Here is a 15546-nt window from a genome sequence, read left to right as displayed (position 1 = left end):
GTAAGCTAAGCTCATCCACCCCCAGGCTGGCGCTGCTGAAGAAGCTCTGACCACAGAGAGGCCAAGGTGCCCCTTGCCCTGTGCTGGGGAGCTCCCTCCCACTGCGAGCGCTCCTGAAATCCAATACCCAGCTTCCCTGTTATTCCAGGGACTGCCAGCTGCTGACAGCACAGTGACTTCTGTGATGGGATTAAATGACTACTGGAGAATAAACTGGGGCACCACGGTCATTTCCTAGCACCTGCGCCAACTCTGAACATAGCACAAGAGGTCCCCTGCAGGGCCCAACCGAAGGTCTCTGCAGCCCATGTTGGGTCCCCAGCAGTGGCAATAGGAGATGATGTTTGGGGAGGGCACCTAGCCTGGCCCGCTTCTGAAGTCTCTGCTTCGTACTCCACCAGCATCCATCTACTGAATACTTTCTGAATCCATTTATGAATCTATGGCCCATTAATTTCTCTAGGAAACCCCTTTTTGTCCCTGCAAATACTGTCGCCTCCTGGCAGCAGGTTACAGAAGTTTCCTACCTTCTGTGTAGAGCAGTACCTTTTCAAGTCAGTGCCCCTCAGCTCTTGTATTGCAGGATTTGGGTGAACTATTGTCCTGCATTCAGCTTATTTACCAACTTTGTGATTTTACATAACCTAAACACACCTTCCTGTCAGCCTTTCTCTCCCAGCTGAGCAGCCCTAGCATTTTTGGTCTCTGTTTGTAAGACGCTGGTGAATACTGAACAAAACTGGTCTCAGCACCAAAGCCTAGGTGATCCGAATAGTGACTCTTCCCTACTCTGAAAAGTGACCGTTACGTCCTACCCATTGCTTCCTAGCCTTTATCAGCTTTCAGTTCATAAAAGAAACTTTCTTCAAGTCCCCTGGCAAGTTAGTTGGCTTTTTTGAAAGTCTGGATACGTTATGTCCTCTGGTTCCCCTTCATACACTTGCTTATTTGCACCATTGTTCAGCAGGTTAGTGAAGCAGGAGCTCCTGACTCAGATGATGCTTAGTCACGTACTCAGAGATCTTCTTCTTTTTTATAGACACTGTCATCCTACCAGGGATGGAAATCGTATCCATCAGTCTGCAGTTTCCATGATCCACTGTTTGTAGGTCAGAAGAGGAAAGAATCAAGCATGTTAACCCAAAACCACAGCAAATATGCACTGACAGAGTAGTTCTCCACGTATTTCTCCCATGGAGCTGGCTCCTTGCTGCCTCAAGCCTTGCATAGCTGTTTGCATCTGTACTGTATTGGTATGAAGTGGTGTAATTGGAGAGTTCTGATTCAGAGACCTTGCAAAATTCATTGCACAGTTGCAAGAAAGAAAAGCACTTCTGCACCCTTCCTACTCTTTTAAAGCAATTTGGTGAGACAGCTAGAATTTGGAGAGTTGTGGGGTTTTGATGGCAACTTCTGGGTATTTTGCTGAAGTGGAAAGGGGGACAGGAGTCTGCAGGAGTCCTGCAACATGCAGGAGTACTGTTCATGCACTCTGCATCAGTCACCCACCGCCTTGCCAAGTGCCTACGGGAAAGCCCACATAACCTGTTGCATCTAAGTGTGTCCATTTGTAAACCAAAATATATAAAAATGTTTACTTAAGCTTGCAGGACTTACAAATTCTATTTAGAATTATTTACAGCAAACCTTGACATTTTTTTGTGATTGAAAATATTATCCAAGAGGCACAATTTTGTACCTAGCATCACAAAATATTTTGGGACAAATACTCTGTATGAATTACCACAGCTTGATTTACTTCCACGGAGCCCCAACAATATCAGCTGGTGGCTGATTTGCCTCTGCGTGAGGAAGCATATTTCCTCACAAACATTAAACTGTGGAGATGAAACTTGCTTATAAAGTGAGCGACATTTTGCACAGTTGCTCTGTATTTTATAGAAAGGCCACTTACAGAAGACTCCTGCTTCTTCCCTCCATTAAGTGGACCTCCTTTAAGGCAGAGAACAAGATGTAGTGATAACACATCCCTTCATGCTGTAACACTTTTCATCTCAGGAGGAAAACATCAGAGCCACTGGTGTGTTAGCCACCATTTGCAGGCAGATTCCTCTGATGCTCTTTTCCAGTCATCAAGTCCAAGAAGCAGCCTCACTGAAACCTGTATCTAGACTGAAATCAGTTGATGGTATTTACCAGCAGATATTTTTCATTTTGGTTTGGTGTCAGTAAAGGGGATTTTTTCCTACTGGCACATGTAACTCAAGACAGGGCTGCTGGCTACACCTGGGTACCCCTGACATCTCTGACAACAGGCAGTGCTGCTTCTGCTCCAGCACCTGGCAGGCACATATGTCTGTTTTGTCCTGTACCGCACCTTGCCAACACTTGCTGGCTGGCCAGTGTAATCATTTATAGCATTTTTATTTGTAGTGGTGCTAGCTGGTTTAGTTTCATCTGTCAGTGCCTTGAAGGGTTGGGGTCTGGCATCAGCCCCTATTCTGCTTGGCCAGGTCTTCAGCTAAATGATTTCTTGCTGAATTAGGCAGCACCTCTTTTTAACTTTCACCACTCTCTCTCTTTCCACTGAAGGACTGCCAGAGAAACACAACAGGACAGCACTGCGAGCAATGTCCAGATGGCTTCATTGGCGATGTTGTCAGAGGAGTGCCCACGTTCTGCCAGCCCTGCCCCTGCCCCCTGCCAGCACTTGCCAAGTACGTAAAGAGTCTCTGCTTCTCTTTGATTTGGGCTGGCTATGGCCCCTTCCAAGGCGGGGTCAGCATCCCTTCCTGGATGCAGGAGACAAAGGCTGCTGCCCTTGCCAACCAGGGGAAAATAAGAGGACTCCCAGCTGCTCACATTTATAACCACAGGAAACAGCATTTCATTTAGAGGGTGTAAAATATCCTTAAGTGCTCATATAAATTCTTACCAAGAGGGAGGAGAAAATATCTGAGCAAATTCAAGTTCTCCCTTTTTTATGGAGGAGAGATTATTCAGCTGTCTGGTTACTCCTAAGATTCCCTCAAAGACAAATTCCCTAGGAAGGTAGCATCAGGGATGTATGTGGCTGAGACAGACAGACAGACAGACAGATCAATCCATGACCTCTGGATGGTAAAACCAACCATGAAACAGCATAGCCAGGCAGACTCCTAAGCAAACAGTGGCTGGATCTGGTTAGTACAAGAGCAGTTAAAAGGAAAGGGCTGGAGGACCCTGTGACAGGTACGGTGCCCTTCAGCTGATGCCCAGCTACCTTTGGGTAAGAAACTCCGAAGCCTGACAGAAAACCAAGACCAAGCCAAAGAGCTCCAGCTGTTAGCCACTTTGTGCCTTCAGAAGAAACAAATAACTACAAACCATGACCAGCTGTTAGAAAGTTAGTGGTACATCAGTAATGCAGATGAAAGAAATTATCAGCTTCCTCTTGCTTGAGGTCTGTGCTTTAAGAGAGACGCATCTATGCAAATCCCACTATAGTGCACAGAGGAGATGCTAGTAAATACTTGCCAATGGATTAAAGCTATTTTTTAGCGCGATACCTGCTCCCCTTGTGTTGTTTCCCATTTCACTTTCAGCGGGGCTTCTCAGCAAAGGGGAATTTCCTCACTGTGTTTGTTTGTGGTTGCTATAGGATTACTCATACAGCCCGAAGGTGGGATGAGCCGCATTTTGCTCAGCTGCTCAGTGGCACAGGCTCAAAATGGCACTGGAGCAAAATCGTTCCGGCCAAACTCCCGCAGATCCCCTCTTGGCTTTCTCAGCGAGCTGCAGACATGTGCAGAGAGCCGTGGGGTGGAGAACAGCTATTGTTGAAAACCTGCAGCTTTGCCTGGATTAGAGAGAAAATCCTCCAGAGACAGGGGAAGAACCTGGCTTTGCTCACATTTAAAAAGGCTTAGGAGTGAGCGAGCTACAGAAAAAGCAGACCGCTTCCTCCAGTTTCAGTATCGGCTGTAATGCCAGAAATAGTAGAAATACAACAGTCAGAAGCAGTGCTTTTTCCTTAGCAAAGTGATTTTTTTTTAACTTGTTGGGCACAGAGCAGCCACCTTGGTGTAAGGAGCAGCTCTCTCAACCGCAACCTGGGCTGCACATGCCTGAGGCACTACCGCATGATGAGACCGTTTCTACAGAGCACAGCCAGTCAAGCAAACGTCTAGGCTGTCCTCCCTACGGTGCAATTTGTCAGAGCGTGGCCGGGCCTGCATTCACCGAGTCCTACAGCCCACTGGGCTCTGCAGCAGTGCCCCTCGACCGCAGGGAGCCAGCCGGCCCACCAGCCCAGCAGGGCTTGGTGCAGTGGGACCAGCAGGGACCTGAGCTACAGGCTGTCTCTGCCAGTGCTATGAGAGATGGGCGCAGCGGCCAAGGAGCGTTCCCTGCTTCAACATGCTCCTTAGCCCTTCTGCTAGGGACATACACCTCTCCTATTCCAGACCACTAGAGATAAAGAAGCCCTGAACCTAAAAGGACAGCAGCATGGGTTTGGGAAGGGAGAACAAAAGTTGCAAGGAGCCTGAATGCAGATGCTCCAACATTAGCAGCAATATAGGAGTTAGACTTGATCGACCTCATGGGTCCCTTCCATCTCAGGGTATTCTATGTTCTATATGTCACCCCTTTAAAACCACCTCAGTAAAAATCCACTTCAATTTTTCAGGGTTTTCCCTCAGAAAAGTCCTGAAGGCAATAGTTAAAGGAATATCCAATCCCAACTTGCCTCATACTCCTATTTAAATAACATGCAGAAACTGCATGTTCAGCTTCTTGCATGAGAGAGATCTGACCACAGCAATAGCCTTCAGCTGGGGCTGGAACACACAAATAATAATGATTGAGCAACATTCATCCTTGCATAACTAAATTCGAAGAACAACCGTTCTTTTTTATTATTATTTTTTTTCCTCCATTAATCCTACTCCATTTATATTAAGGCAAAACAGTAACTACCAGAAAGCAGAGAAGCATTAAATGCCTTAAATAAAGAACATCCAAAGGATGTTGTTTTGTACTCTGTTTTACTTTGGAAATAACTAGAGAATTCATAATAGTTAGACAAAGTGACCAAATCTGTAAACTGCCAGACCCATCAGATACATATTTTTTCTTGGGATTCATCTGTGTGTTTCTAGATTTTCTGGCCAGACTATCTTCATATCTGCGATCCTGGGAACTTTTGGAATAACTTTTGGACATTACACATGAAGTGTAATGTCATCTCTTTGGAATAAAAAAAAAGGAGGAGGGAGTTTGCTTCACAGTCCAGCAGATGTTACTTCTTTTCAAACCTGAGGGAATTTTACAAATTTTTTTTCCCTAAAAGATCACAAAAATATAAAACCTCAGGAAGGCTTCAGTTTTATTTCATAACTTAAATCCAGAATGTGGATTTTTCAACTACATGAAGGAATTAGCCTCTGTAAAAGAAGAGTGTCCTGGTTTCGGCAGGGATAGAGTTAATTCCCTTTCTAGTACCTGGTACAGTGCTGTGTTTTGGATTTAGGAGGAGAACAAAGTTTATAACGCACCGATGTTTTAGTTGTTGCTAGGTAATGCTTACACTAGCCAAGACTTTTTAGTTTCCCATGCTCTACTGACTGAGAAGGCTGGAGGTGCACAAGAAGCTGGGAGGGGGCACAGCCAAACTGACCAAAGGGACATTCCATACCATGGGACATCATGCTCAGTACATAAACTGGGGAAAGCTGGCCGGGGGGGACGCTGCTCGGGGACTGGCTGGGCATCGGTCGGCAGGTGGTGAGCAATTGTACTGTGCATCACTTGTTTTGTGTATTATTATTATTATCATATTATTATTATTATTATTATTATTTTATTTCAATTATTAAACTGTTTTTATCTCAACCCACGAGTTTTTCTCACTTGTGCTCTTCCAATTCTCTCCCCCATCCCACCGGGTGGGGGGGAGTGAGCGAGCGGCTGCGTGGTGCTTAGTTGCCGACTGAGATTAAACCACGACAAAGAGGAAGGCTGCCAAACTGTTATGATTTTCTTGATACGATCTCAAAAAAGCTTTACTGAAGTTAATTTGTGAATTCTGGGAGAAGAATCTCATTTTATGTCCTCTCTGGTTATATGAAATATTTTGAGACAGCATACATAGATCCAGACAGATTTATTTGACCCTGGTTGTCCCACCAGCTGAGAAATGCTGGTGGGAACTGAAATTGTGCAGGAATTCTTGTCACCTTTCAATGTTGCTCGTTCCTGGAACAAGCAGTGCTTGGATCATGCTCTTTCCCATTGCTCTGAGTCTCTTGTCTTTCTGTGCGAAAGGGATGCAACCTGGCCACAGCTGCCCAGCACTGTACAACTCAGGACCTGCATTTTAGCAACCGTGGGCCTGCAGCTGGCAACTGCTGCCACTCACTACTCTGGTCGCACACCACTGAGTGCTGGCAGGCATTTACTCACACATATTGCAAGTTAACTGGAAACATCTTTAGGACTGTACGTTTTTTTCCTGCAAATGTATTTAAGCCATGTCCATGACTCTGTTTGAAGTGTATACAATTTGTACTTTCCACGTCTGGCTGCTGTTGTTCCATGGGTCTCATATTTAGTTATACATTTGTTAAATCCTGAAAACATAAGAAAGCAAAGGAATCCATGATTTAGAATCATGGCAGTGACAATTACAGCCCAAGCCATTACTGCAATCAATATCACTACTCGGCATGTTGGTCTCAGAAGAGGCCCCAGACTCTTTCCAGCTTACTCAGAGAGATGGTGGAGCAGCCTCGGTTGCTGTAAATAAGGATAGCACCACTGAGTTCAGTTTTCACCTCTTGGTACTTCCAGATTGGATTTGAGGAAAACTGTAGGATTTGCATAGGAAACTGCTGCACCCATTCCAGAGACTACATTCCTGAAGTGCTTACTGTGGTGTCTTTCATAAGCAGTATTTCACCCCTTAGAATAAGAGACAGGAAGCAATTAGGTTCACATGTGTCCTGGTTTCGGCTGGGATAGAGTGAACAGCTGCCTGCCGGGTTAAACCACAACAGCATGACATACACATTTATCCTAAGTCCTTTATCGAAAATGTGTATATCAAAACCTGCAGGTGCGTCCGATCTACACTGCAAGACAGGAACTTTTATATATATATATATATCTGCATTTACATAGCTCCATAGTGCTATACGCTAATTAGTGCTTTCTACACTAATTAAAAAGACTAAACAAGGGGTATAATGTGAATAACATACAGAGCTTAAGAATACCTATTCAGCAATGAGTAACCAAGAGCCAGAGCTCACACTGACAGCAAATGTCCATAATGTAGTTAAGAAATACTCCCAAGTGTTTGCCATTGCCTGCTATTCTAACTATTCATTCTAATGAAATTCCAGCTTTGCAGTCTCCTGTTACAGAAAAAGTGGAAGCGTGCGCTGTGTCTGTAAGGAAAACTATGCAGGACCCAACTGTGAAAGGTAAGAAACTAATGGGATGACTTACTGGTCAACAATACTGAAGTCCAGAAGTCTCCAAGGGAATCTTCCCACACGGTGGAGAAATCTTGTGCATGTGTTTTCACCAGGTTGAATCATGTCTGTTAAAGGCTCTCATTCAGTTCCTACTAAAAACCATAAGAACTTGCTGTGGGTAAGACAGACACGTCTTACCCTGTCAGGGTAAGACGGACATTTACATCTGAAGTATTTTGATCGAGTCCTTGCACTTTTCGTACCTTCATGTGGTGATCTTCCTAAAAGGAATACAATTTACAAATCAAAATACAAAATACAAATCAGAAACAGCAGCTGAAGTGAAAAATAACCACCACATAGATGCCTCTTGCAATTCACCACTCTAAAACATATAGCAGGCTTCTACCAAATAAATTTTTCAAAAGCAAAGGAGAAAATGCATTATCTAGTCAAATTCTTAATGAGCAGATGCAGTTTTTAGTTAACTTTTAAATGTACTTCACAGACATAATTCAATAAAGTCAAGCAAACAACCATAGGCCAGTGCTGCTTTTCAACTTTCCCTTATGCCCATAAACAATTTCCAGTAAATATCTTCTAAATAACAAAGTACAAAAATAAATGGAGCTATACAGCAGAAATATAACTTACTCTCCTACATCATAAAGGGCCATCTTACTCACTATGAACAAACATGGATGATGTTTCAGTGAATGTCACAGGCCTGATTATAATTCAGAAATTCCCCTTAAGCAGCCAATAAATTAAAACAGCTCTAACACAAAGATTGAGGGGTATAGGACAGCTCATACAGTGGCTTCCTGAATACCTCATTTTGTTTTTCCTTAAAGCCCCTAAAGTATTTAAGACTTAAGTCCACTGTCATTAATGATACTTAACATAACTATCAGTGAAGGGAGAAAGGGGATGCTTAAACTGCAAAGAGAAATCAATATGAAAAAGGTAAGATGAAAAAAAGTGAAGGCTTTTGCCCTTACAGATGATGCAAAAACATCAGCATATTACCTCCACATCAGTAACATGGTGACAGCAATAGTGAAAGCCCTTTAGACAGATAGCACAAAAATAAAAAAAAACCACCCTTGTTCCCAGGCCTATGGCTGTATTCTTTTGTTCTTCCAAAATGTCAGATATATACACAAAGGATAATGCAGACAATTAAAAGGTCAGTGAAGTTTCTTAATGGTTATTAAAATGTCAGCCTAGACTACAAGCAAATCAAATCCTATGAAATGAGTAGCAGATGCATAGTAACAGCAGAAAATAGTATCAGCTTTGTTTTCTAATAGCCACTACCCAGCCTGACACAGTGCATCTGTCTCAGGGAAGGCAAAGCTGCATAGATAGAATCACAGAATCATAGAATGGATTAGAAAAAGCTGCAGAAAGAAATCAGCCTGTCCCAGTCACCATGTTAAGTCCTTGACTAGCTCCTTGGGTAAGTGGCAAGCAGTGGCTAATGGGACTTCCCTTCTGGTAGGCTCCTGGTCCTACTCCCGTTTGTGTCAGAAACGACAAAAAGCATTTCGAAGACTAATGAGACATGCACTGCTTGTCCCTGTCCGCTTGCTAAAGAGCAAGTCCCTGCCTCACATACGCTGCTGCTGGGCACTGCCACCACTCCCTGGTCCCACTGGCAGCCATCATGCCGTCAACATGCTGACAGAAGGACTGGGGAATCCTGAATGAGAGAGGGCATTGCCCCTGTCCTTCCCTGCAGCCCAAATAGCAGCTCACGTCCCCAGGGAGAGGAAGGCTATGTCCTGCTCACCGCCCTCCCTCCCAGCTCTCCGCAGCGGTCAGTGACGGGCACCGCGGGGCAGCACGCTGCAGGACACTCCTCCACAGGCAGCGGGTGGGATCTCCAGAGCAGCACACTGGGAGGCAATCTGCTCCCCATTTCCTCTGGCATTCGTGTAGGAGGCTTTCTTGTGCTGCTCTAGAGGCTTGGCACAAACCTATCCAGTTTATGTTTGCCAGCAAATGGTGGTGTGAAATCACAGAGGCCTTTGCCAGGAACTGGGAAAACCGGCTTCCCAATTTGAAAGTTAGGAATGAATCATTTTGCTCCTGGACTCCAGCAATAAGGCGTTAAGGTGGTAGCGGATGAAATCCAGGTTTTGTTAATGCCCAAATGTTAAAAAAGGTAACTGAAGAAATGATACTTTAGTGTCCCAAGTGAATAGAGGAAAAAGGTTCTTTTGGCATTGCCAGAGAAGAGGAAGTTAATTTCTTACTCACCAATAATTACAGGAAGCAAACATGGCTGTAAAATGAAACAAAGATAATTTAGCAGCTTTATTATGGGAGAGGAAATATTCTTTGCTAGCAACAAAGAGCCATTTATTGATACAACGGAGGAAAAGACATGTACCGCAGGCCTCTACTTTTTCAGACCGTAAAGTGCAGAGATGGAGCAATAAGTTTCCATCCAGCAGCCTCTGCTCTGCTCATGTGCTACCAGCAATCCAAAAGAGGCCAAGCACAGTCCAGCCCTATGAGATGCACTGACTGGCAAAGGGAAGGGGAAAGTGAAGGTGACACATTTATTTTCAGCTCTAAAAGTTTCTATTTGTTTTAGACAGCTACTCCAGATGAGGAGATAGAGCTAATAAAAGTGAGTCAGACGGTCATAAAAAGCAGCACTTACTTACAAAATGTATCTGTGAGGATGTGAGGAACTGTCCACTATGTTTCTGGCAAGTGAACTGAATGGTATAATTCAGAAAAGAAAAAAAAAAAAATCACCTTGCCCTGATGAGAGGGCAGATGTTTTGGGCCTGATGGGAATAGTACGCAGTCTTCGGTAGATGCCGGAAGAAAGCCAGAGCTGGATAGCAGAAAGCAAAACGCTGGTCTGGCTGCAGCACTGCTCAGTGGCTTCTGTGACTTGGTGGCCACGTTAGACAGACGACCATTTGGAAAATACATAACTACAGAAAATTAAAAAGAAACTCTGCAAGATTTTGAGAGTTCAGAATAAAGGAAATGAATTTTTTTAAAACCCAGAGGGGTTTTTTTCCTTGTTCAAACTTCATAACCATACTGAAATTTTGAAATTTGGGAAAATACTACAATCTCAGATTGACTGAAATATTAGAAAATTATAGCAATACTTTTGGCATGACTAAATAGCAGCATTACCCATCACTGCCTGCTCTAACTCCCATGGGAATGTGGAGTGACTCCACCAAAGTCAGCTAAATCACACTCATTATGCTCCGTGTCGCATCCACAGTTCTTCGAGGGGTGCACAGAACTCCAGGTCACACTTTTATTCTTTACATCTGGGTCATCCAAGTGATAAGATCTGCAGCAAAGATTCTGGCAGTGCTGCAAAGAGACAAACAGAGTTTTTGCCATTGGCAAAAGCAGTATTTGAAGCAGCCAAGTGGTTTATATTAAGAAGCTTAAAATTTTATGTGCTTTTACTGTAGGGGTTCAGGACTGGAACATGAACAAAGCAGCGTTGAGAAAATTACTTACTTTATTAAAAAAAGTCAGCAAATGTAGGAACAGATCAAAACTGGAAGCTCTTATCAGATTTCCCACATTTTCATCGTTCAGACATAGTAGAACCTGGATTTGACTATGTTCAGATTTTAGGAGACAACAGACCTCGTCTCAGGTCCCCAGCCAGAACCTGGGAAAATTAAACTGAACTGCCTGAGAGCTCACCCTCCCTGCCCACAAACAGCAGAACAAACAGCATCTTAAAACAGGACTTCATGGATGGGAGAAAAGACAAGGACAACAGGGTGATAAAACAGGATGAAATACAATAACTACTCCTCACCTAAATCACCACAACAACTATTCAGTCCTCCGATTTCTTCAGTAAGCAATTGCTACACCAGCTAGTTATCCCCCTCCCTGCAGTAATTCTTCATTCCCACTTTGGGGGTACAAGTCCCTGATCTCTGTGTCCCAGGCTGCTGGGTCATAGACCCTCCTGCCACCCCGCAGTGACACCGTGAACGGTGTGGGCTGCCCCCTCTCCTGCCAGCTGGCCCCTCCAGTCCATAAGCAGCTGCTCTGCTCTACACTGCTCCAGCCGCCAGCTCCTCCAGCAATGCCCTTGCTCGAGGATTTGCTCCTGCGAGCTGCTCCATGCCCACTCCATTGCCAGCTCTGTTTGCCTCGCTGGTTGTTTTGCAAAGGTTCCTCTAGCTCATAGGATTAAGCACACTCCCTGCTACCAGCAGAAACCCCTTTAACTGAAACCCTCTCCTTTCTTTCCAAATGATGACACCAAATCTATTACTTCTTGTCTTAGCTTAGGGTCACTGGTCACACAGGAACATTAGGTATCGCTGATTTGTCTAGACTTTAAAAAAACACTAGTTTCAACATCTCATCCTTTTTAAGATGTAGCAAGTTTTCCACAGAAATGCTTCCCACGTGACAAGACATGAAAAGCAATTTGGACCCATTTCAGCCCTCCCCTGGAGTGCTTGTTACCCACCTCTCTCTCACCCTCTGTAAACCAACAGTGGAATCCTCCCCTCCTGGGCTGGTGGCTGCTCTCAGCCTTTTGCCCTCAGCCAGCAGGCTAACATCAAACAAATCTGAAAAATGGAGGCTGGTTCAGTGCCTGTTTTGTTTTGCAAAAACCAGAAACCATCCCGGTGCCTCACCATAGAAGTATTTATATAAAACTTTTCTGGTCAGTATTTTGTGGTATGCATTATTATGAAAATAAGGTCTGAACTTCCTCTGAGTTTCAGCATCGTGAAATGCAGTCCCTTACCCCAATTTCCTATATAACACAATACAGTTGGTGAGATCCAAAGCTGAAAGTGACCAAAATAAACACTAGAGCTGCCTCTCTGCAGAGGTCATTCTGTCATAGATTTTAAAACAATGGGGAACAAATCATTTTACTGCTAAGGACACACACACACAAAATAACACAGACTGGTGTGATTGAGATACCAGAAGTGTTCAAGAAGGGAAAAATATGTAACTGTAGAGATTGAGATTACAGCACAAAACAGCCTCTGCAGGAATACAGCTCCTAATTTGCCTTCTGTCCTTTAGTAGCTGCAGACCATCAATTCATGGTGACATAAATAAGGTCAGAGAAAAAATGATACCACAGATGGGAATGTCATTACTTGTCATTGTTGGGCTTGCTCTTCCTTTCAGGTGTGCCCCCGGTTACTATGGGAACCCTTTGCTAATTGGAAGCACTTGTAAAAAATGTGACTGCAGCGGCAACTCAGACCCAAACCTGATTTTTGAAGACTGTGATGAAGTGACCGGCCAGTGCCGCAACTGCCTGCGCAACACCACCGGGTTCAAGTGCGAACGATGCGCTCCGGGTTACTATGGGGATGCCAGATTCGCTAAAAACTGTACAGGTATTGTCTATAGTTTAGTATAGCAGAGCCGAGCAAAACGCAGCACAGCATGGTCTACGGATGACCTCTCAGAGATGCCTGAATCAGTCATCAGACAGCTGTTGCCCTGGGAGGCAGGGGGTGCTCCCAGCCGCCTACCTGGCGGGGTAATTTGGATGCCTGTTTGGTTGAATCATCCCAGGCACTAGCGCTCTTTCCATTGCCCATGAGGAAGTCTCAGACCCCAGACTCCAGCATCTTAAACGCCTGGGCAGAATGAATGTAGGCACTGTTGTGTCCTGCATCTTGTTTTAAATAAGAGTCTCTAAGCTTTCTTCGGGCAGAGACTTCACCTTTGTGTTTGTTCACACCACATGCTGCCCAACATGACCACTCAGACTGATGGCTTTTAAAGACTTGAAAGCATTTTTTATGGGAACAAGATTGCCCTTCCTGTCCTGACCCAATCCCCACTCAGTTTCTGCTAGTTTTCACACTGGTAATGTATTCTGCATTTCCCATGTGTCTGTGTAATCTTGCTGGTTACTGTATTTCCACACCAGAGATGACTGTACTTCCAGGGTCTGGTAAAGTGCTACCCAGAGGACCTTACCAAAACATACCTACACAGAGGGGTCACAGAGGTTTACGTCCTCTAATACAATTATTCTCCTAATTTACGTGGAGTTCAATCCAAATAAGACTTTGGCCTCATGCCCTTTGTCCTTGCTCTGGGAGATAAGATTACCTACTCTTTCAAAGCACCGAGGAACAGCCATTGCTAAAGGCAAAATTCAGGTGCTCAGAGCAAGGACCTTGGGGATCCCGCCCAACCTCTTTGCCAGGGTCCTTCCCTCAAGGACCAGAACACAAATGGGGGAGATGGATCACTCCTAGCTCTCAGCCTGACTTAAAGGTAAGACACAGCCAAAGCATGCACCCAAACCCAAACCCGGACCTCTGAAGTGCTCCGGGATCTCAAGGTACAGACCTACAGGCCCCAGGGCCTTAGCAATGTCTTGATCAACCTATGTCCTTCTTGCAGCTCACTGTACACTTGGACTTTGCTTTTTACTAGCTTACTACAAAGTGTTAAGGCGTGTTTTGAGACCTGCAGGATGGAGGTTGTGAGGATGCTCTGTACTCAAGTGCCCTTTGTGCTGCTGTCTTCATTTGTAGGGGACCACGTATGATGCCACTAGTGGTCCCTTCTGGTTTTATGTTCCGGTGACAGCTAGAAGTTGAATGTCCATCTCCAGGATGTAATTCACATCAGCAAGTCATGTGCTTAAATTCCATTTACGCCGAATTCAGACAGATGGTGCCCACACACAATTATCCCAAAAGCCAGTCCCAGGTATCCAAATCAGCCAAAAAGACAGCAGCTGTAGGGAACAGCGTGCCCCAAAACTCAGCTCCTGCCTGGACTTGGGCACCCAAGATGTGCCTGAAATTCAACATCTCTGTGATTTTGAGGTTGCAAAAGCAAACCTTGTTTATGCCCTTCACTGCCTAATTCAGTTCACCAGAGATGATTTCACTGCAGTTCTTCCATAAAGAATGACAGGATCTAGTTTGTGGGTCCTGAAAGCCATGAGGCAGGAGAAACGCACCCAGCACTTCAACTCAGCAAACCGCAGCAATCATGCCTTGGCCATGTGCAAAAGCAGAGCTTCAAACAGCTAAGAGTAGCTTTGCCAGAAGTCTGAGGATTACAGGGCATTCCAAGTGTCTAAGCAGATTATGCAAGACATAATTTTGGAAGGCATCTCTGAACATAGAGTTTCTAAACTGAAGTTAAGTCACACTTTCATCACCTCAGTATACTTTTGGTTTGTACCCTTAAGGAGTTGCAGGAATTAGAGGCAGAATGCCTCAGTATTATTTATGTTTCTGAGGTACAGTTTAAGTGGGATTTCATGGTGCAAAGGACTTCTCTATATAGGCTTTTCATGCAGACTATAAATCAGCTTGGTAATTCTCTTCGTTAGCAGATTTGCTTGTAGTGTTTGATCTTCGCTAAAAATAAAAAGTGCCTGGGTACTTGAATATGTTGTGAGAGGTACAGCTTTTCTCTATTTAGGAGTGAATTTAATCTTGTAGTTGACTCTAGCAAATCCTGATTTTGAAGTATTAGGTTTCAGAGAATTACACACTTATCATTTCATCTTCATTTCTGCTAAACACCACAACATGCTGTATTGACAGTACTGCATAGATTGCCTGCACCACTCAATATATCCATGATATCCAAACTATTTGGGTAGTTTACAAGGCAAACGTATTTTGTTTAGCATTTTGGAGCAATTAGGAACTCTTATTTAGAAAAATATTGATTCTGAAATAAGACAAATACCTTCTTTAAAATACAAAAATACAGAAAAGAAACTAGTGTAAGAAACAAGAGAGTCTGCGTACATGGTTTCCACAGAGCATTTCAAAGGGTATATAGAACAAAAAAATGCAAGACAACTAAATGAGCAAACAGCTCTATCCAGCTAAAATCCTCTTTTTTTCTTTCAAGCAAAAGACAAAATCTGCATAGCTGTAGATAGTTCTCAGCTTCTTTTCAATAATTTTTTTAACCACGTCCTTTAGCCACACTTCAAAGTTTTCCACAGATGTCCCTCAGAAAGAGAGGTAAATTTAGAAGCTTTCTCCACCAGTAAGCCACAGCAGCATTGAAAGTTTTAATTCCCTACTAAAAACGTGGTACCTCCTAAACAAGTAGATGAAAAATTGTCAGGACTGCTTTTGAA

The 15546-nt window shown here is 44.0% G+C and overlaps 1 protein-coding gene across 2 annotated transcripts in view; it reads left to right on the top strand.

The window, feature by feature from the left end:
• The window catches only part of LAMA4 (laminin subunit alpha 4), a 110380-nt gene that overhangs the window by 32857 nt on the left and 61977 nt on the right, over nt 1–15546 (top strand). For both annotated transcript variants that reach the window (XM_076333444.1, XM_076333445.1), the window contains exons 3-5: nt 2554–2678; nt 7347–7427; nt 12594–12808. In XM_076333444.1, the coding sequence (XP_076189559.1) occupies nt 2554–2678; nt 7347–7427; nt 12594–12808 (421 nt within the window). The remainder of the gene's footprint in view (nt 1–2553; nt 2679–7346; nt 7428–12593; nt 12809–15546) is intronic.

The sequence above is a fragment of the Aptenodytes patagonicus genome, chromosome 3, assembly GCF_965638725.1.
Source record: "Aptenodytes patagonicus chromosome 3, bAptPat1.pri.cur, whole genome shotgun sequence".
Taxonomy (NCBI): Eukaryota; Metazoa; Chordata; class Aves; order Sphenisciformes; family Spheniscidae; genus Aptenodytes; species Aptenodytes patagonicus.
Note: the sequence above shows the minus strand (reverse complement) of the source record. Positions and strands in the feature narration are given on the sequence as shown.